The sequence below is a fragment of the Pimephales promelas genome, chromosome 10 (genome assembly GCF_988280905.1).
Source record: "Pimephales promelas chromosome 10, fPimPro1.hap1.1, whole genome shotgun sequence".
NCBI classification, from domain to species: Eukaryota; Metazoa; Chordata; class Actinopteri; order Cypriniformes; family Leuciscidae; genus Pimephales; species Pimephales promelas.
This window is the reverse complement of record NC_142778.1, coordinates 13,585,328-13,607,807: the sequence shown is the minus strand read 5'-3', so window position 1 is coordinate 13,607,807 and position 22,480 is coordinate 13,585,328. Positions and strand designations below refer to the sequence as shown.

General features: G+C 41.5%; 1 protein-coding gene across 2 annotated transcripts in view; it reads right to left on the bottom strand.

Moving 5' to 3' along the window:
* The window catches only part of tcf25 (TCF25 ribosome quality control complex subunit), a 229,729-nt gene that overhangs the window by 185,249 nt on the left and 22,000 nt on the right, over positions 1–22,480 (bottom strand). Inside the window, exons 2-3 of one of the 2 annotated variants that reach the window (XM_089135406.1) lie at positions 13,914–14,015; positions 13,688–13,738 (exon numbers count right to left, since the gene is read on the bottom strand). The exons of the other annotated variant lie outside the window; for it this stretch is intronic. Of the exons in view, the coding sequence (XP_088991532.1) occupies positions 13,688–13,738; positions 13,914–14,015 (153 nt within the window). The remainder of the gene's footprint in view (positions 1–13,687; positions 13,739–13,913; positions 14,016–22,480) is intronic. 2 annotated transcript variants of the gene reach the window in all.

Here is a 22,480-nt window from a genome sequence, read left to right as displayed (position 1 = left end):
CAGGAACAGAAGGGAGATCTGGGAAAACTTCCTCGATGGTGTAGGACGATCCACTCACCCACAGGATGTTATCAATACATTTACTCAAGGAACACGTGGTGGCAATAGCTGGGAATTGCCTAAAGAGTGGATCGTCCAGACCCATCCAGAAGGAGTGCTTGAGGGCACTCTCCTTCCAGGACACCTGGTGGGCAAGGTGGAGGAATTCCTCGACGTAGATCTCAATAGAGCGATGATTCTGGGTAAGGTTGAGGAGTAAGTCTGTGGGATCCATACTGCATCTTAGGTCCGTTCTTCTGTTACGGTAGTGTGGTGCCCAGGAAGCACAAGGAGACAAGGAGAACCGGTCAACAGGAATTTAATCAAATAATTCAGGGAAACAGTAACCACACTATACATCAACGAGAACGGACCAGGAGTGAGGAGAACACAGGGTTTAAATACACTAGAACAGACTAGGGGAACAAGGCACAGCTGGGGCAAATTAACCAAACACAGGTGAAGGGACTGAATACAAACGAGGAGCGGGAAACTAGAAACAGGACTGAACCAAATACACAAAGAATGGGGAACCACAGGACACACATGTAACAGTGAGCAGCAGTGAAACGCGCGCTCAATTAAAGTGAAAGAACACTTTTGAGGGACAAAATTAATATGATTTCACTCAAAAAGTAGTTTCACACAATGTCTAGTAAGTTTTAACAAGAACTGAAGTACCTTAAAACTTATATAAAAATAATAGCCGAGTCCCATAGACGCCTGTATCTTTTAGCCTACACACCTGTGTGGCTGCAGGTTTGGGTAAATAAAAGCTTGTCTCAAAGACCCCATTTACACCTGGTATTAAAATGCGATCTGTATCCAGATAAGTTATCCGGATAATAAAAAACGCATGTAAGGTGTAAATGCGTTGTGATCGGATCGTGATCGGATCTGCCTGACCACATCTGGAGGTAGTCTGGCTCGCATTGTGTCCGGATCTTTACTAGGTGTAAACGCAATCTGGTTGTTGAAACCACATATGTATATTTTACTCCTCCCAAAAATGCAAAAAAATAAACGAGTGAAAGCTTGTTATATAGGCAATAATATGTCATGTTCTAGTCAGATATGACGGCGCTGCGACACGCATCACCGCAGATGAGCAGCTGAGCGTCTATTCATCGAGCCAACGTGCAAACATCGCAAATAAAAGTGAAAGTAAGTCACAGACGCTTCATCTTCAAGTAAAGAAACGAAATTATCTTACCAGCGCTGTTGCCACTCTCTTATTGATGTCTTTGATTTGGAAATTAGCTGATGATCAACTAAATGCAGCTCATATCTGTTGCTTTTGGTGGCGTGCAATCCATTAAATCTGCATATAACGCGGGAGTTTAAGATCGGATTTATATCCGTTTTGCAAAAACACATTTATGTGGCCAGGTGTAAATGGAATCAGTACTTATTATCCGGATAACTTATCTGATCAGATCGATACAGATCGCATTTTAATACCAGGTGTAAATGGGGTCAAATAGGGCGGGTCTGTTTTTTAATTTCGGTTTGTTAATCTTCTAAAACCGTCAGATCGTCTGCTTTTTGGAGGCCGCTTAAGCACATAGTCCCGCCAAAGCCTAGTTTGATCGGTGAGTGATGATGTAGAATAGAAACTGCTGCGCTTGAAAGGGCAGAGAGAGAGAGAGAGAGAGAGGTCTTCAAACAACACGAAAGTTTGGAAGACCGCAGTTTCACATAGAGCATTTTGGAGAGTTTTAGATATGAAGACTCAAATATTTATAGAAGATTTAGGCTACCCATTTAAACTTGTTTGTAATTATTCAGTTTGGGTGAAAGTGTGATGTCTGATTCTAAAAAAAGCTACAGTAAACTAGCCAGAAAATATTAAATATAGCCTACACTTACTTTTAGTTCATGACAGTAATACACAGACAGCTACATAGGCTAGCCCCAAAGAACCAGCTTAAACAATTTAGATTTTTTTTTGTTACTGCACTTTATTAGACTGTCTTGTGTTTTTTTTGTTTTGTTTTATTTTTACTTGAGTGCAATACATTTTGGATGGAAAAAAAAGAGAATCGTGTAAGAGAATCGAGATCTCAATTCCCATGGAGAAAAATCGTGATTCACATTTTAGCAAGAATCGTGCAGCCCTAGTTAAAGCACAACGTTTTCTTGTTATAAATAAATTTATTTGCAAATAATGTATTATTATTTTCTGTATGACCAGAAATTAAAGAGTATTTTAAGTTGTTTCCACTGAAAGAAATGCAATGAAACTGTTCACATGGGCGTCTCGCAGCCATCAGTGCGTGCTCCACACACACTGGATATGCGCTGATATTTGTCAAAAATATTGTGTTTATTTGTGCTCTGTTCCTTTTTTGGATAAAGGCGTCTTCTACATATGCAGCCTAATAAAATGTTACAATAATGATGATGATGGTTATTATTATTATTATTATTTGCAGACACGGAGTTTTTGTGAAATGGACGTTTTGCTTATTTTCAATTGGCAATTTCAGTTTGAAGGGTGATGGAAATGGGGCTAACTGCTCCGTACTTGCTGCGTTTTATTTCTATAAATAAATTTCGTTTCAAATGGGGTCCAATCAGTTATTAAAGGTGTTAAAAATTTTTACTCTGTATCTCGAGGTTGCGGCGCGCACACTATGCACCGAGTATTAACCGATGGGCCTCGGTTAACGATTAATGAATAACTTGAAAACGTGCCCGCAGCCCTACTTGTTATATCGCGCAAAAAATCGCTGCTTGAAATGGAGAATCGCCTGTACTGGTCTCGGGACACTATTGCAGCCACTACGGCAGTTGAGTTAATATACATGCTATCTTCCTAATTTAAAAAAATAAATTAATTCATAATACCCGCTGAAATGGGTTGGGTTTTATGACGTTTGATCCAGAAAGGCGTGTTAGGGGTGGGGTCTGGGGCAGCGCTGTGGGGCTACTGGCCCGGCAGTGGAAACGCAAGCCCGGTGCTTGAGGCCCGAGGCCACTAGCTCGGCCCGGCTCGCTGTAAGCTCTGGCCCAGCCCTAGCCCGGCAGTGGAAACGCGGCTAATGACCTCGGTCTTATCACTATTTAGGGAGAGGAAGTTTTGGTCGGATCTCACCATCATCGAGTGCATCTGAAATTATATGAAGAAACAGAAAAAACAGGGACTAAGACCAGAAGAACTGCGGCAATGTCTCGAAGGTAGTGCCTGCCTGCCTGCAAAGCTACAGTACTGTGAAAAAGTTTAAGGCACTTGTGTAAAAATGCTGTAAATGAGAATGTTTTCAAAAATAATGTCATAATCATAAATAGATTTTATTTATCAATTCACTTTTATTAGTTAACTATTATTAACTGTTATAAACTTTTAACAGTTAACTAAATCAAATCAATAGGCGTTTAGTACCCTTTACGTTTAAAACGGCTTTTGTCCAGGTTTTGCACATAGTTTTTAGTTTTGCAGGTTTTTTCAAGCATCTTTGGAAACGTTGCCGCAGTTCATCTGGTCTTAGGCTACGTTCACACTGCAGGCTGAAACGACCTGATTCCGATTTTTTTGCCCCTATGCGACCTGTATCTGATTTTTTCATGACAGTCTGAACGACACAGATCCGATCTTTTCAAATACGACCCAGGCCACTTGGGTATGTGGTCCAAATCCGATATGTATCCGATCTTTTGAAATGCGACTTCAATCTGAACGGCCAGGTCACATATATCCGACCCGCACGTCATTGCACGCACCTGTAGCTAGCCAATACACGCTAACTCCGTTTCTGCACTGTTATGGGCCGCTGCAGACGTGTCTCTTCCCCAGTGTTGTGCCTGAACGCGTTCAATGAACGATAGTGCATGAACGCGTTCATATACTGTATTCCTGCCTGATGAACATTACTGTGAACACGTTCATTCTGGTGTCTGTGAACGTGCGCTCTCCTACCCTATTCCTGTGAGATCGAGTTGGCGCTCTCTGTCAATTTAACTTTGTACAGTAGGGTGCCAGATTTCTATAGAGCCTTGAAGGCGAAAACCTGGCTAAAACACATGTAAACATGCCTTAAAATGTAGCGAAAAACACCCAATCTGGCAACACCAGCCACCAGTGTCGCACCATGGCCGCCGGTGACAAAGCAAGGAGCGGCGAGAACGTGCACTATCAATTAAACGGGTTCTCTTACGAGAGGTTCTCTCGTATTGCGTAAGCTAGCTTACGCTACGGGAAAGATTCATCTTTTCTGAGAAGTTGAAGCCAAAAAATTATCCTTTAATTTTGTATCCATTGTCAACGCAGTTCCCTGCAGCAGACCATGAGCGGGCTAGCTAGCAGCTCATAGGTTCGCTCAGGGAGAACTGCTACAGCCTATGAGGGAACTCGGTTGAACTCGTGGCCAATGAGAAGCAGACACGCTCTCATTGCGTCAAACCCCGCCAAACGGCGTGGCCCGAGTCTATAAATAGGCGAGTTTCCCGCTGTTTTCCGATTTTCATCTATTCAGCGAGGCTTTATGCACCTGCTGATCTCCGAGAGGAAGACGCGTCGCCGTGGAGAAGGCATCTCTTAGCGAGCGTGGACAGAGTCTGAGGAAGCCGGCCGTCTTCGCCACCTTCAGCCATCCTGTGAGCTAACGCCATCCGGCGACGTATCCTTACATTTGTATTTTGCTTGTGTAACTTCACAAAAGAGCAGCGAGCGTCTTTTTAAAGATGCCTCGCACACATCCCCTCTCAGCGCCGGTGTCCCGCGCTGTATGAGGGACGAGCCGCGGTTCGCTTTCTTTACTTTACAAGAGAGCTAGCCCGCCCCCTGCTGCCTCTTATCTGCTCGTGCGTATCAGCTTGTGTCTTTACTGCTGTGGCTCAGTGGTAAAACACAAAGTTTTTCGCGCCAGAGACCCGTGGTCGATTCCGGCTCTCGCAGATAATGTTATGCAGCTCTGAGGTCGCGGCCAACTTTCTTACGTTACAGAAAGGGGCCGCGCTCTCCCGCGCAAATGCGTCAGCGGCGACATGAGAAACGAGTGTATTTTTAGCCTGCCGAGGCCAGTTAGCACCCATCTCTCTAACGTTTCTCTTTCCTCGTTCGAGCGGCCGTAGACGCCCCCCGTGCATAACTTCACCGAAAATGGGTTTATGGTGTGTTCGTTCCGCCGAGGCTGGACCTGTTCGCCACTATCACGCCGTCTTATCTGCTCGCGCTAGTCAGCTTGTGTCTTTACTGCTGTGGCTCAGTGGTAAAACACACAGCTTTTCGCGCCAGAGACCCGTGTTCGATTCCGGCTCTCGCAGATAACTTTATGCAGCTCTGAGCTCGCGGCCAAACTCTCCCGCGCACATGCGTCAGCAACGACATGAGAAACGAGTGTGTTTTAACCCGCCGAGGCCGGCTAGCACCCATCTCTCTAACGTTTCTCTTTCCTTGTTCGAGCGGCCGAAAATGTCTATATTGCAGCAACGAGCCTGTCATAACATAAACGCCTGCAATAACGCCAATAGATTTAGATTGAAGCTATTTCTGTTCAAGTGTAATAGGTGCCCACACCCATGTGCTCACCCGTATTAAAACACAGCATTCCCGTGTCTAACAGAGCCCACTCTCTTAGCAGGCTATGCTGCGAGTGTTATCTGTAACAGATGTGCCCACAACTGTGCTCACATCTTTCTGCCCGCTCTATTACACGGCCAGGTCGCACGCATCCCAGCCTCTTCAGTCTCGTGCCCGCTTGCAGCACTCACGTTTCTACATGCACGCGGCCACCCGCGCTTCACAAGTGCAGCCCTTCAGGCTATATATAGCCTTCTGCCGCCTACAGCACTCACGTTCACAACACGCACTTGCGCGCGTGTCACTTGTGCAGCATGTATCAATCAAAATGCATTTGATAGATGCATATGCACCTGCTAAAATGCAAAATGCATTTTTTGCATTACAAATGCAAAATGCACCTGCTAAAATGCAATCAGGCATGAGTGCATAATGTCCGTAAAGTGCAAAAGGTCTGAGATAAGTGTAGTATATGTGCCCACAGCTCAGTGTTCACTCCTACACACAAACACCACACCCGTGCCCGCGCTGGCTCATCACACCGTGACTCGCTCCCCATTCACGTTATCGGGAAGTCACTCACTAAACAGCCATTGGCTGTCCGCGAGCCGTCACGCACAAGCACTGTAAGCGCGCTCACACACTTGCTCAGCCCGCTATGTGTATACACATACAGTACATGTGTATGTCTACACACGCCTTTTGTGTAGAATATGTGCCCACAATCCTGTGTTCGCCCATACACAAAAGCACCACACTCCCTCTGCCTCTGTCATAGCCCACTCTCATAAAGCGGACACTGCCCGCTCGAGTGTCGGAGTTCATAAGCGCGCCCACAAGCCGTGCACGCGTTCCTCTGCATAAAGCCTCTTGTGTAGAAAAATGTGCCCACAATCCAGTGTTCACCCATACACAAAAGCACCACATGTCCCGTGTCTCTCTCAGAGCCCACTCCCATAGAGCGGACACAGTCCGCTCAAGTGTCAGAGTGCATAAGCGTGCCCTCGAGCCCGTGTGCGCGTCCCCCCTCTGCCCGCTCTCTTACACGGCCCATAAACTCCTCTCTGAGTGTAAGTCCCGTTGCCGAAAACATTCTAGCGTGCCCCCACACTGTGTCCAGTCCGCTATGTGCAACAATCAGGGCGATATAGCCATTCACCTGCTAGCATCGCGCTTCTAGCATGGTAAGCTATTCCGGGAATCTCCCCATGGGTGCCAAGCACAATAGAATACGGCTATCTGTTACAGTTCCGTTGCCGCCCTCCACGCTTTCGGGCGCGGCTCGAAACTACAGAGAGTTCAGAAGCAGCAAACACGCTTCGCTCAGAGATAGAGAAGCTTTTGTGCCAAAAGGCTATAGAGAGAGAGAGTGCCGCCTTCTATGAGCGAGTCGGGGTTTTACGGCCGTTATTTTCTTGTCCCCAAGAAAAACGGCGGCCTCAGACCGATCCTAGATCAATACACAGTCCTCCCGTTCGGCCTATCTTAGCACCCCGTATGTTCACGAAGTGCATGGATACGGTGCTCGACCCCCTGCGGAGTCAGGGGCTGCATAATTTGAATAATTTGGACGACTGGCTGATTTTGGCACAATCACAGACGGAGCTACTGTCTCGTCGTACAGTTCTCCTCGACCAGCTGAACACCTTGGGTCTCTCTGTCAACTGGACAAAGAGCTTGCTTCAGCCCAGTCAGACGATGTCCTTCCTGGGAATAGATCTAGACTCAGTGGCTATGACGGCTCGCTTATCTACACAGCGCGCGCGCCGTGTTCAGCGTCTCACCGCATCCTGTCAGATGGACACCCTCACGCCACCCCTTCGGTTCCCAATTGGGATCTTTCAATAGTTCTCGAAGCTATGAAAGCCCCCCGATTCGGACCATTATCTTTGGTCCTAAAATACCTCTCGTTAAAAAACATTTTTTCTGACTGCTCTATCATCAGTAAAACGTGTGGGAGACCTTCACGGGCTCTCTTCTAACGCAGCGTGTCTTGAGTTTGGACCCAATGACTCCATTGTCATCCACAAACCTAGACATGGCTATGTCCCCAAAGCGATAGGTACCCCGTTCAGGGCTCAGGTTATTTCCCTATCGGCCCTACCCGCATCCGATAGCGAATGTGACGCCAATCTCCTTTCCGGTTCGGGCTCTGAGATTGTACACTACACACGCTGCCGCGTTCAGACGCTCTGAGCAGCTTTTTGTTTCGTTTGGTGGGCGCACCAAGGGACTGGCCGCCTCGAAACAGACACTATCCAGATGGATTGTGGACGCTATTGCTTCTGCTTATGCATCAAACGACCTGCCATGCCCTCTGGGCATGAGGGCTCATTCCACAAGAAGCATGGCCTCATCGTGGGCATGGTCCAGCGGCATTTCCATTCAAGACATATGCGTGGCAGCAGGATGGGCTTCCCCTTCCACCTTTGTCAGATTTTACAATCTGGAAGTACCCGCCCTGCAGGCAAAGCTACTAGCAGCCTAGTATGTTTCAGCTCCTAGGTTGAGCTGCACTATTGGGAGTCACTCATACAACTGGCGTGCCGCTTGTTCTTCCCTCATGTGCTCATGTACTACACATTCACCGGCCCGCTTGCTGGCCCTTTTTATTTCACGTACATTATTTCCCACTTATAAGGGTCCCCCGGGATCGCTCCCCCAGGACTCATTGTGGATGCCTAGCGCGCACGGCATTGACCAGGTGTTCCCGTAGCGTAAGCTAGCTTACGCAATACGAGAGAACCTCTCGTAAGAGAACGAATCGGTTACCTAACGTAACCTCGAGGGAATGAGGGAACGAGTATTGGGTTCCCGGCAGTGCTTGCGCTACTAGTGTTCTCGCTTCATTCAATGAAAACCGGAAAACAGCGGGAAACTCGCCTATTTATAGACTCGGGCCACGCCGTTTGGCGGGCTTTGACGCAATGAGAGCGTGTCTGCTTCTTAATGGCCACGAGTTCAACCGAGTTCCCTCATAGGCTGTAGCAGTTCTCCCTGAGCGAACCTATGAGCTGCTAGCTAGCCCGCTCATGGTCTGCTGCAGGGAACTGCGTTGACAATGGATACAAAATTAAAGGATAATTTTTTGCCTTCAATTTCTCAGAAAAGATGAATCTTTCCCGTAGCGTAAGCTAGCTTACGCAATACTCGTTCCCTCATCTAGAGAGAACCGAGGTTACGTTAGGTAACCGATTCGTTTTATGACGAGGTCGGTGAGGATCGGAAAAATCTTACATTTATGTGCAAACTTTGTCCGTCGATAAAATAATTGTTGTCTGTGTTTGTATATGGGCTGTGGCAATAATAATAATAAAACAAAAGCTCGCAACATATGGAAAAAAAAGAAAAATTCCGCAAACAACAAGTGACGTCGCTGACCGTTGATTACTCTTCTGCGCATGCGGGTCACTTCTGGATCATTTCACGTTCACACAGAATCCTTGTGCATTAAAAAATTTCACTGGATTATATATATACATATATATATGTATGGTTTCCGTTGTCCGCTAATTACTGGACATTGGCCGGGAAAAAAATGAAATGTCCGACAAAATTAAATCTCTCCGGTCAAATTGTCCGATTAAAATTGCCTAATAATCCAGCCCCCCTAACACAATCGGAATTAGACAATAAGCCTAAAATATATAAAGCAAAAATACACCGACCTTTGGCTATGTTATAAAGGAACAGGCTCTACCGTTTGAATGTTATTAAAGACGGCACATACAAGGATGTCAAAGTGACCAATTCAAGCGACCGCTACATTCAAGCTTTCAAAAAAGCCAGGGAACGCTAAGTTCAACATCTGATAGATGCCTTGCAAGATCGGTTCCCTGAGGATTGCATGGATATACTTCACTGCCTCGATGCCCTTCTGAATCCCTAGATATCCGCAGACACATAGTGGTAAGTAGGATCTGTTGATTTATTATACGGTCATTCTACAGAAACGTCTGTGCCCTTTTAGTATGGCAAGATTTATTTATTTATTTTTCTAACATTTAAACTTACACGACATCATTAAAATTTAAAATATAGGCTAAATAAAAATGTATATTTTTATGCATTTATTTAAAGACGGCATGTATTCGTATTTTCCGCACTATAAGGCGCACTTAAAAGCCTTCAATTTTCTCAAAAAAGACAGTGCGCCTATAATCCGGAGCGCCTTATGGATCAATTGGTTAATAACGCTCCGCGTTACCTTACCTAACGCTAACGCTCAGCCTTACCTTACAAAAAACTAAAGACCAACAACAACATTTTCCAAACAGAAATGTTTCATTTCAAATTACAAATTAGGACTAGCAAGAACAGGAATGTAGCATACACAAAAGTCCTGTAAAATTAAACGAATAAATGGGCCTAATAATATTAATAAAAAAATTATAAACAAAAATATACATAAAAGTTTTAAAAGTAAATTAACTATAGGCCAGAATTTTGATAACTGAACTTTTGCCCAGCGCACACGAGGGTTAATAACCATTGTACACACAAACTGCTGTAAAATTAAACGAATAAATGGGCCTAATAATATAACTAAAATAAAAATATGAAAAAAAATGTAAAAAAATATATATAGGCCTACATAAATGTTTAAAAGTAGGCTAATTAATTTTTAGGCCAGATTTTGATAAGCCTAACTGATTTTTGCGCAAAGCGCACTATTAAAATTTAAATTGGCTTAGGCCTATATCATCTGTTAAAAAAAAATGTAAAATTAAACGAATCAATGGGCCTAATTATATAAATAAAAATCATCTACATCAACATCAACGTGTTGTGTTTATTGTTAAATAAATTTTGGTAAAATTAACTATTAGGCCACCAGACGCCTATATATCTAACTGAACTTTTGCGCAGAGAGCACGTGGATGACAATTTAAATTGTCTCAAACTTAAAAAAAAAAAAAGAAGAAAAAAAAGAATTGCTTTCCTTATCTAGCCTACAGTTCTTTTGAGTTTACCTTCAAGAACACGAGTTTAGACAATGTCTGAGAGGCTTCAGACACATGCGGTGGTTTCTTGAAAGCTGGCCAGCAGCGGAGAAAACCCTCTCTGCGCTGCAGACTCGCTTGGGGATGCTGAATACAATGCAAGCAACTTTAGTCAGGCGGGGAAAAGACGTGGAGACGCTCCACTCCGCTCACATGCTCTGCTGCGAATGTAAGTTATGCCAAGTTCAGACGGCGCGATTTCAACGAAATCTATCCAGAGTGGACCAAGCTCGCCAAGATAGCCTCTCTGTCTCGAGTGTTCCTGCAGAGAGGGGGTTCTCACTGCAGAATCGGATCAAGACGAAGCAGCGAAGTTGCCTTGCAGAGAACAATTAAGGTTACGCGGCTTATGCGCATTGCAAGTTGTGGAGAGACGCTGCGAAGTTTTGATTTTAAGTCGGCAGCTGCACATTTCAGCACTGCAAAACAGCGTAAAAAGTAGCCATTTCACGGTGGCCAATTTAAATGTTATCAGCTAAATGAGACGCTGAGAGTGTATATAATTAAGTTCGCTTGAATAAAAACTACTATTCAGATATTGTATGTGGGGAAGGGGGATTAGTTTGTTAAACTAATGTGAAACCATAGTAAAAAGAATTGGCGTTGATTGACGCCAATGGGACTTTTATGTTTTCATGGTTTCCGTCTATTTGAAAGTTATGCTAATAAACATGTTGCATTCTATACGGCCTGATAATGTTGTTTTTTAAGTTACATAGCCTGCCTCCAGTTTTCCTTAACTTGACTAATTAAGAGGCGATATTTGACCGGCATATCATAAAAATGTCCGTTAAACTAAACCTCTGCCGGTCACTTTGACCGGCACCATTTTTTTCTAGCGGAAACTCTGATATATATATATATATATATCAGTGATGCGCGGGTCAATGTATAAACAACCCGCAACCGACCGACGTTTTCAACTACCCGCCCGCAACTCGGACCTACATTCTTTTGAACCGGTTCTTTTTAGTGAACCGGTCGAACCAGTACACTAAATCGAACTGAATCGTTCGAAACAGTTCGCGTCTTGCGTCAGTGCTGCTGATCCACAAGTTACTAAAGTTACTCACTTTCAGACAAGCCTGACAGTCGCCTCCGAATCGAAATAAATCAATATCCTCAATTATATTTTACTCCTGTAACTCCAACAGTTCACTGAACCGAGACATGTTGGTGCCACTGTTCAGAGAAGTGATGAGCACGAGCAGCTGATACTGCGTACTACCGAACGCACAGGGACAGCGGTTCTCGAATCACCAGTAGGCTATAGAACCGAGAACTGTTTAGACTGAGCTTGTGTGTTATCTTCGTGCCAGTTATTCAGCCAATAATGTGTAGAGCTGTATATTTCATCAAAAATTGTGTCTAGTACTATATTAATACAAATGTTTAATTGGCATCTTTTTTCAAACGACCCGACCGACCGCGACCCGAATATCATTAAAAACATTTTTGGATGACCCGTAACCGCGGATGACCGCGGGTGACCGCAGGCACCCGCTCATTTCAGATCAACCCGCGCATCACTGATATATATATATGTGTGTGTGTATGTATGTTGTCCTTTCTATTTTTTCTTGTCTGACTCACCTGAATGAAAGTCTCATTATTATGCGGGTCTATCACCTAATTATTTACAGTATGATGGGGCTGGCCTGTTCACGGCCATTCACATATTGCCTTGGCAAACAAAAAAATGTTTTTCACAATATAACCCAATTCACATAATTCATTATGTGAAGGATGATTTTCAGATCATTGTGAAGAAAAAACCCTAGGCAACAACATCAATTAGTCAAAAGTCTTGTGGACGCATATTTAGTGTTTGTTTTGTGGCCTTATTTCAGAAACTTTCATTTTTTGTTTTTTCAATAACCACGCATAAACATTATTCTCTCAAAAATACAAACATGTTCATACATGTTGCTCACATATTATGGTTGCCCTGTTTGTGCTAAATATAGTGTAATTTCAACTGTGCCATTAATATGTTTATAAGCAACTGAAAAAAAGAACAGATGTCAGGGCATGTCAGAACATCTCAAGGACCCCAAATACACCTTGGTCCCGGGTTAAACTTTTTTTTTTTTGGCTGGTTTCACTCCTTAATATACATTATTTATTTATTTGAGTCTGGATTTGAATAATTGCATTGCAAGCTGATTTAAGGTGTGCCCCTAAATTTTCTGCTTGCAACAGCGCAGGGGCAACAGCGCTCCTAGTAAAAAAAAGTTAGTCTGGAGCCCAGCTCTATGTAATTCCTCCCCCCTTGAAATGTATAAGTATAGTTCTGTATTTTAGTTTAGTCAGACGATTATTGAGATGACTACAGGAATGCAATAAAGAACTTCTGCGTGAAAGATACCTCAATGTTTCCTGGTCTGTTGCTTCTCTACTGTGGAAGAAAAAGTTCACTACAAGTACATATTTACATATTCTATTGAAACACCACTCTCAACAGCAAGGATGGAATTGGATGTTACGCAAGCTCGCAGATTGTGTTTCCAGAGGATTTTAGCATGGCTTATTTTGCAAACATGACTTGTCGATTTCCTTAATGGTTTCTTTATAGTGCAAGCCAAAATGAGTCCACACTTCAGCTCTGTTCACTGCAGCAGGAGCTGGAATAATTCTATCATCTCGTTAGCTGGGTCTGCTTATGCTAGTGATTCACTTTTGTGCTTTTCCATGTCAGTTAACATTCTGAGATAACACTGCCATGTAGCGGTCAGGTTTAAACCAAACATAAAGCCACTGACACGAATCTTGGATGTAAACAAATAAATAAATGTAAACAAATAAATATTGATACATTTTTTTGGGAGAATCGATACAGTATCTGCAAATATAATATTGCAATATTAATGTGTATCAATATTTTCTTACATTACCCCAGGTGTGTTAACCTGTTAAAGAAATTGTAAATGCCTTAGTGGAAGCGTGGGGTAACATCTAACAGTAAGAGTTGGTAAATCTTGTGCAGGCCATGAGGATGAGACGCACTGTAGTAATTTAAACAGCTGGCAGCCACACCAGATACAGACTGTTACTTTTGAAAGTGGGAGGATGTTTCCATTTTTTGGGAAGTTTAAAAAAAAAAAAAAAAAAAAAAAAATCCAACCTTTCCATTCTCAGCAGGTGACTTTTTCTTCTTTTTCTTTGACTTCTCATTCTACAATAAAGAACATTAAACAGAAAACAGCATTGAAAAATGAAAAGAATCAATATTAAGTTAAAATGCACTCAAATGATCTCAACAGAGTATTTCACAAAACTCTCACAAAAAAAGTCACGGTTGTACGTTTTATATGTGGATGATGATGCTAATGTAGCAAGGTTCTACACACCTTCACAGCATCTTTCCCCATTGGAGCTCCTTGTTGTCTGTCATTGATTCCCTCTGCGGGCTCCTCATCTGACGGACATACATCCACATCAGCCTCACCTATCTGACACACACCGACACCATTAAAGAGCACCTATCATGGATTTTTGAAAATGACTGTTCATGTAGTGTGGAATATAGCTCTAAGGGAATGAAAACATCCTGCAAAGATTTATATCTGAAAATGCACCGTATATAAAGTTATTGTCTTTCAAAAGTGAGAGTCGACTCTGAGTCTATGAAATGAATTGTTTTTGAAACGAGTCATTAGCTGTTACATCGTGACGTAGATACTGTAAGTCATTGGCCGCTCCCAACAACTGCACGCGCAGACTTGAAGTGACGTCTAGAACACATTCAAATACTTCAGCTGAATCGCATCATGTCGATAAGACGCTGTGTTCTACATTGCAAAGACAGTTCAGCCACTTGTTTCCATTGTCCAGGGACGAGCATGTGAAGAATCAGTGGTCAGAGTTCATATTTGCAACGATACCACAACAGTATAGCCCGAACCTTCTGTTCTCATCATTTTAATGACGAATCATTCGCAAGCTGGTTGTTACTGAAGGAGGGCTCAGTATCCAGTGTATATGGATCAGGTTCGTCCTCCTCCGAATCACAATCTGTAAGTAATATTAAAGGGGTGATGAACTGAGAAATCAAATTTTCCTTGAGCATTTGACATCTAAGACGACATCATATTATAAGAATATCCTGTAAGTTTCAGAACTGAAAACGTCCTTGTTAGTCCAATAAAAGCTTTTATTGACACCAGCCTCTGAAAACGACTCGTTTTTAAAAGTGGGAAACTATGACGTCGAAGGGGTTAAAACACCACCCCCGCAGAAGAAGATCAACGCCTACTTCAACACGGCCGGTTTAGCCCCGCCCACCGATTCGCGCATTACATGCACAGCTAAGTAGCCTAACATACATGGCTACCTCATGATGACAAACCGGATCGAGCTACCGAGCAATACAGAATATTGTGCAGTGCCTGGTTGTGGAAGACAGTCGCTGCATAAGCTTCCTCTGGATTCCAATAGGACTGCATGGATAAACTTTATTTTTAATGACGTTCCAGCTGATGAGGGTAAAACATCGTAGTCTGTTCGCTTCATTTCACTGAGGATTGTTTTGTAAACAAGACTGGATTTGCAGACCAATTAAGAGTAAAGAACGGTGTTGTGCCGTCTATATTGGATCTGACAGGAATTGTGCAACACACGGACTCTTGGTCGAACATGTATGGGCGAATCCGGTTGCCATTTGACAACATTGGACGTTTTCCCCCACGTGCACCGACGGGTGAGCTAAACTCATTATAATATGCAAAACTGTTATCCACTCACAGCAGTGGGCGTTTATTTCCAAGTCTTCAGTGCGACACGCCCATAAAAACAGACCGTTTTTCAGGAAGGCTCACAACTTGGGTACAAAATAGCCTATTACTTATTCATTTTGATGTTTTTGAATGTAAAAACCAAGCGAACGTCATAAATTGACCTCAGACAACAATATAATAAAATTTAAAAAGCCAGTTCATGACCCCTTTAATAATGTTTACTATTATGTTTTCTGTAGCATGCACAATATAGTTATATTGTGTTGTGTGTGTTGTGTACACTCCACGCAGCTTCTAAGCGGGGTAAAGTTAGTTTTGTTTTTGATGTTCACCGGACATTCATTGAAAAATGGCAATTACCTCCTAAACGACTTAGCCAAATATGACTTTGTTCTATTTAATAAGCACTGCCCCTCAAAAGCCCCTGCAACGAGAAAGCTTGCTCTTGACGGAGACGCGAGTAAGAGACCGTGTGGAAAGTGCACTTTTTCTGACACGTTTGTTCAAACACTATATACAATTTTCAACACTTGACAAGCTATAATGCTGGTTATGGGCGTTCCGTTGCCGACAGTCTCTGCCTACGGTTTACCAACAACAACTGACTGGGTCATTTGACCAATCGCCACAGATTCGTGTCACTCAAAGGAGGTATTTGGGAAAATGAATCGTCGTACGAATCATTTGGGAGTCGTTGAGCCAATCAGTTAAAAATAAATGCATATTATAAGACAAATAAAGTGTTTTTTATCCTTGCATGCACGTTAAACTGTTTTTGGGAACTCCTAAAACAAAAATAGGAACATTTCAAATGCTATGATAGGGGCTCTTTAAAGACTTTGTATCTGACGTCACGTGACAGCATCATCATGATTCATGACACTAACACACAGCATTATTAATACTCAATCTATGGGCAGCAGAGATGATAGCAGTATGACAGGCTGTTTTAAGTAGTTTCATTTGGAGAATAGCATTTGTGAAATTGTTGCATCATTTTTACCTATACTCGGCTGTACATGTATATCTGTCTGTGCGATGAATACATGCATACAATACAGTTTTGTATGTGAGACAGCCACTTGTTTGTGTAAAGTGAGAGATTGTTGTATGCTTGTTTGTGTGAGGTTAATTTAGGGCTGCAGTCAAAGTGTGATGGCAAAAGCCGGGGTATTATGCATTTTAAATATATGATTGTTTCATGGTGATGTATGCTCTGTGATCAGAGCGGCTCGATCGGTTTAAATTTCACAGTAAATGCTGCTCATCTCAGTAAGCTGAGTTTGAGTAACTTATCTTTCCAAACTTGTAATGAGAAGCAACTACAAACCTGTTGACAATAAAAAAGAAAACTTTTACATTTTTACTCCAAACTCACATCGTCAGTCGAGTGTTTGAAATAACTTTCTTTTGTGATCTGACGTGGCTTGATCACAGAATGACGCAGAAATCATCTTTAAAGCCCACTGAAGTGCCTTGGAACACGCAGCCTTGTATGATGCGTTGACGTAATTTTCACTGAAACAGGAAGCTAAGGCAGGACATTGAATGCCTCCTCCCCCTTTTTCAAGTAGCCAATAGCATTTAGTTTACCTCACAGACTAAAATTCATATTTAACAGCACCATGGAAGCGAAAGATAATACGTTGGATTCAATAGTAGAGGTGTAAATAAATTCAAGCTGTCATTCTTATCTAACATACAGTTGGAAAATGGAATAAAACTCAAGCATTTGAGCAACCGAACACATCTCCAACCCATATTGCTCCGTGACATGTCAACACCACTTTAGATTCTAGAGAGCATTTGATTGAACATTTGATTGTGATGTCAAAAATCTGTGATGCATTTCTAGGATTACAAATATATGTAATTGTTTAATTTAGAATTCCTATACTATAGTATATAGAAGTGTATTAGTGTGAATTTTTTTAACTAAGGTAAATGCCACAAACCTGTCCTGATCTTTCTATTAAAAGTTAAACTGATATCATCACCTTGAGTTTATAAGTCTCAGTATGAGAAAGCCATGCCTTTCCTGTTCTCGTGTCTCACCGGGTTTCATGTTTGTATTTATTATATAGCACATTTAAAAACAGCAAACAGGGCTGACCAAAGTGCTGAACAATAGACAAGATAAATAAGCACAAACTAGTGCTGGGCAGTTTGACCAAAAATGTACATCAAGTTTGTTTTTGTTGTTTTTTTTTTTTTTTCAAAATTAAGCTGGTTTTCCGGTTTATGATTTTTTTTTTGTTTTTTTTAATTTTTTTTTTAATGCATAATCAGTGGTTCAAAGCATTTTCTACTGGTTGAGAGAGGAATTAATGCAATATATTTACTTAGCATGGTCTATTTTTCAGTCAATAGAGAATATTGTAGAATAGAATAGTGCCCAGTATAACCTAAAATAGTTATTTCTAAACATTCTAATGACATTCCTATAACCAGGAAATAACGTTAAAATACAACGTTTATATAAGGGGAGAATTGAACATTCTAATGTTGTTTGAATGATGTTCTTATAGCCAAGCAAAAACTTTAATACAACGTATAAAACAACTGGACGTTTTGAATGTGCCTAGAACATTCAGAAATAAAGTTTTTATAACTTAATGGAAATGTTATGAAAACGTTCTTATAACTTAAAATTGTTATCTGGGGAAGAGGAGACACATTACATTCCACGCGCGAACAGAGATTTGCGCTCACACATTATATTAATGTACTTTGGCGCTACAATAGGGCGCTCTCGAAATTTGACAGGAAAATAACGCCATAGTTCTGCAGCATCCATCTTCCCTGTAACGTAACACCAGATCACTGCTGTATACCCTCGGCCTCGCCTCGAAGTCGCTGCTTAGAAGTGCAACATTGTAAAGGGTCCGTCTAAAAACAGTGTTGTGCGGCGCAGCGAATTAAATACATCGGTATGGTGGTATATCAAAAATTTAAATCATAACAAAAATATACACTGGTTTTCGGTATGAACCATTATACCGCCCAGCACTAGGACAAACCACACATTCATGACAAAATATCACAATGAATTAAAAGCTAAAGAAAAAAAATTGTATAACTATTTACGGATTTAAAAACAAAGAGAAGAATTTTAAACTCAATTCTAAAATGCACAGGTAGCAAATGCAGTGATTTTAAGATAGGTGAAACAATGATCAAATTTACGTTTTCTTTTGAGGAACTTTGCCGCAGCATTCTGTACTAATTAGAGACGAGAAATAGAGTGTTTGGGTATGCCATAGTAAAGAGAGTTGCAATAATCCAATCGCGATGTAATGAGCGCATGGACAGCAATCTCTAAGGTTTTCTCAGAGAGAGAGGATTTGATCTTCGAGAGAAGACGTAGCTGGAAAAAAAAACAAGAACTAATCACTGCATTTATTTGGTTTTCAAATTTGAGGTTCTGATTCCAGAGAACACCTAAATTCTTAATGAAGGATGAAGTTAGATAATCCATAATCCAGATAAATGTTGCTGCTATTATGGTTGGCATGGGGGCCAAAGACTATGACCTCGGTTTTGGATTAATTCAAAAATAAGAAATTGTGAGAAAACCACATTTTTACTTCTTCTAGGAATGCAAAAAGAGATTTCAGAGCAGTATCCTTGTTGCATTTCAGAGTCAAAAAATGTATGCATCATCTGCATAGTAGTGAAATGATATACCATGCTTTCTAAAAAAATGGAGCCCAGAGGAAGTAAATATATGGAACAAAGAACGGGTACGAGAATAGACCCCTGTGGCACTAGTGAGGAGTAAAAATTACCCAGTTTGACAGAGAAACTTCAATTTGTTGGATACAATCTAAACCAACTGAGTACAGTTCCCTGGATGCCCACAAAAATATTCTAGTCGAGATAAGAGTTTTATGGTCAACTGTATCAAAGGCCGAGGTTAAGTATATGTGTGTGTGTGTGTGTGAACAGTGGAAACAGGAAACATAATCCGTTATTTTTTCATACAGGACAACAGACTGCAAACTGTTTACCTATATTTGTGTACACTCGCAATAAAACACAAGATCCTCTATTACATGCGTAATAAATAAATATAATTTGACACAAGAGGGCAGTATTGCCCTATTTATGATTTTGAGTTTAACTATCAAACTATCGAAGAGATTCTGAAAGAATAGTAAAGATATCAAACAGTTTGAGAGATCAAAAATCCCCAGGCAATTTTTTATGTTGTGGCATTTCTTTGTATTCTCAAGAGAAGTACTTTAAATTATTCCATTGCATGTTTTTTTTACAAACAACCCTAAATAGCCAACTTCCTGTTGGGCTGGGGTAAAAAGTAAGAGTGTGAAGTATACATGAACCGATGACATCCATATGTTTACCGAGTTTCATATTATTACATGCAAGTGTGTTTGATTTATGGACCAAATTTTCAGACCAAGTTTATTGACCAAGTTAATCTGATTAATAAATTAATTATATAAAACTATTGTCAATGCACGACAATTAAACTAGTTATATGCCTTTACTTTAAATAAAAATAAAAACTTATTTAAAAAATACCAGGCTTGAGAAATGTATTTTCTTTATGCAGGTAATACACACAGCAGTGAAATGGTTAAGCCCCCTCCCCCTGCACACACACACACAGACAGGCACACACACACACAGACAGCCAAAGACACAGAGACATAGAGACATGTAGGCTCGGAGTGAGCCAGACCATATTCAAACAAAAATATCTGACTTTCTGTGGGTCCTAGCTAATAAGTGTAAATTAGAAAGTTGTCCGGCTCGAGGAGTACAATATGCATACCATTTTTTGTAACTCTAGTTAAAACTAGCAACCCCACTTTTGTCAAAAGGTGGCGCTACTGAGCCCTCACCACACCCGTTTCTGAAACTTTGCACATGTCTACTGGCTAATAAATGTGATGTGTCTGTCGAGTTTCATGCAATTTGAAGCATGCTAAGGGTCTCAAAAGCATCCTATAAGAATAGTAAAGTTTGATGCGTTGCCACGGCAACAGTTTAAAAGATATCAAGAATCCATTCACAGGTCTACATCTACCGTATGTTTACATTATACAGATGAAGTTTGAAGCAAATTGGGTAAAAATAAAAGGGTGATTTCAAAGCATTTTGAAAGTGACACACTTCCTGCTGCCAGTTGGTGGCGCTAAAAATTTGACTCACAATAGTCACATCCATGTGATCGGCCTCTTACAGCGAACACACTGCTGAAGTTTCACCAAGATCAGTTCATGTATGCTGAAGTTATAACACACTTCCTGTTTCACGTTTCTCGCCATAATTTCGATTCCACGCCACGGCCAAACCGTTCGAGATCTTCATGCTGACCGAGTTTCGTCCCGTGTGTTTGAATTCTCTATGAGGAGTATTTGAAATTCCATTGCAAGTGTTTTATGAACAACCCTAAATAACCGACTTCCTGTTGGGCTGGGGTAAAAAGTAATAGTATGAGGTATATACGAACGATGAGATCTACACGTGCACCGAGTTTCATATTATTACATGCAAGCGTGTTTGATTTATGGACCAAGTTTTCAGACCCCGTTCCAGGGGCGCTGTCTAGTCCCCCTGCCACGCCCGGGTACCATCTTCAGCCCGGCCCTGATGGCCGCGGGTTCTGACCCGTTTGCAAAGTTTCAAGAGTTTTTGAGCATGTTAAGGGCTCCAAAAGTGCCCGAATAGTCGTATAAATAATAATAATAAATATAGCTGCGATCAGCGATGGCGGGCCCAAGCCGGTGGCACCGCAACCCCGGTTCCTTTAGTTACCTAAAGGCACCGGGGTGGCGGTGTCGCAGGCTTTGGCCCTTTCATGATTAAATGATTAAATGTTAAAACAGCTTGCCATACTCTATCTGTCGTTTCGACTAGTCACAATTACATTACAGATATCTTAAATGATAATACAAACTATTCAAAATGTAATTAAGACTAGTCACTTTTGTCAAAAGGTGGCGTGTTAATATCTACAATGTTAATTCCGGATAGGCAAACTTAGCGTTTAAATGTTAAAAGGGCTCGCCATATAGGGACGTACAGTAGGCTCAGAGAGAGGCTCACCATATTCAAACCAAAATATCTGACTTCCTCTTGATCCAAACTAATGACTATGAATTAGAAAGTTCTCTGGCTTGAGGAGTACAATGCCCCCCCTCCTCTCTCTCTTTCTCTCTCTCTCTCTCTCTCTCTCACACACACACTTCGACGCGCGCGCCTCTCTCAAGCCGGAGTGTGCATGTGTGTGTGTGTGAACAGTGGAAACAGGAAACATAATCCGTTATTTTGTTCATAAAGGACAACATTCAGACTGCAAACTGTTTACCTATATTTGTGTACACTCGCAATAAAATAACATCCTCTGTCACATACGTAATAAATATAGAAAAATAATGACACAAGAGTGCATTATAGCCCTATTTATGATTTTGAGTTTAAACTATCGCCCGAAGTGATTCTGAAAGAATGGTTAAGTTTATGCCACGGCAACAGTATCAAAGATATCAAGAATCCATTCACAGGTCTACATCTGCCGTATGTTTACATTATACAGATGAAGTTTGAAGCAAATCGGGTAAAAATAAAAGGGTGAGTTCAAAGCATTTTGAAAGTGACACACTTTCTGCTGCCAGTTGGTGGCGCAATAACTTTGCCTCACAATAGTCACATCCATGTGATCGTCCTCTTACAGCGAACATACTGCTGAAGTTTCATCAAGATCAGTTAATGTATGCAGAAGTTATAACACTCTTCCTGTTTCATGTTTCTCGCCATAATTTTGTTTCATCGCCACGGCCAAAACGTTCGAGGTATCAAAAATCCCCTGGCAATTTTTTATCCTCAATGTCTTGACTTCACGCTGATCGAGTTTTGTGGCATTTCTTTGAATTCTCTAGAGAAGTACTTTAAATTATTCTATTGCATGTTTTTTTACAAACAACCCTAAATAGCCAACTTCCTGTTGGGCTGGGGTAAAAAGTAAGAGTGTGAAGTATACATGAACCGATGAGATCCATATGTTTACCGAGTTTCATATTGTTACATGCAAGTGTGTTTGATTTATGGACCAAATTTTCAGGCCAAGTTTATTGATCACGTTACTTATAAAACTTATAAAAAGTACTTATAAAAAATAAAAACTTATTTAAAAAATACCAGGCTTAAGAAAT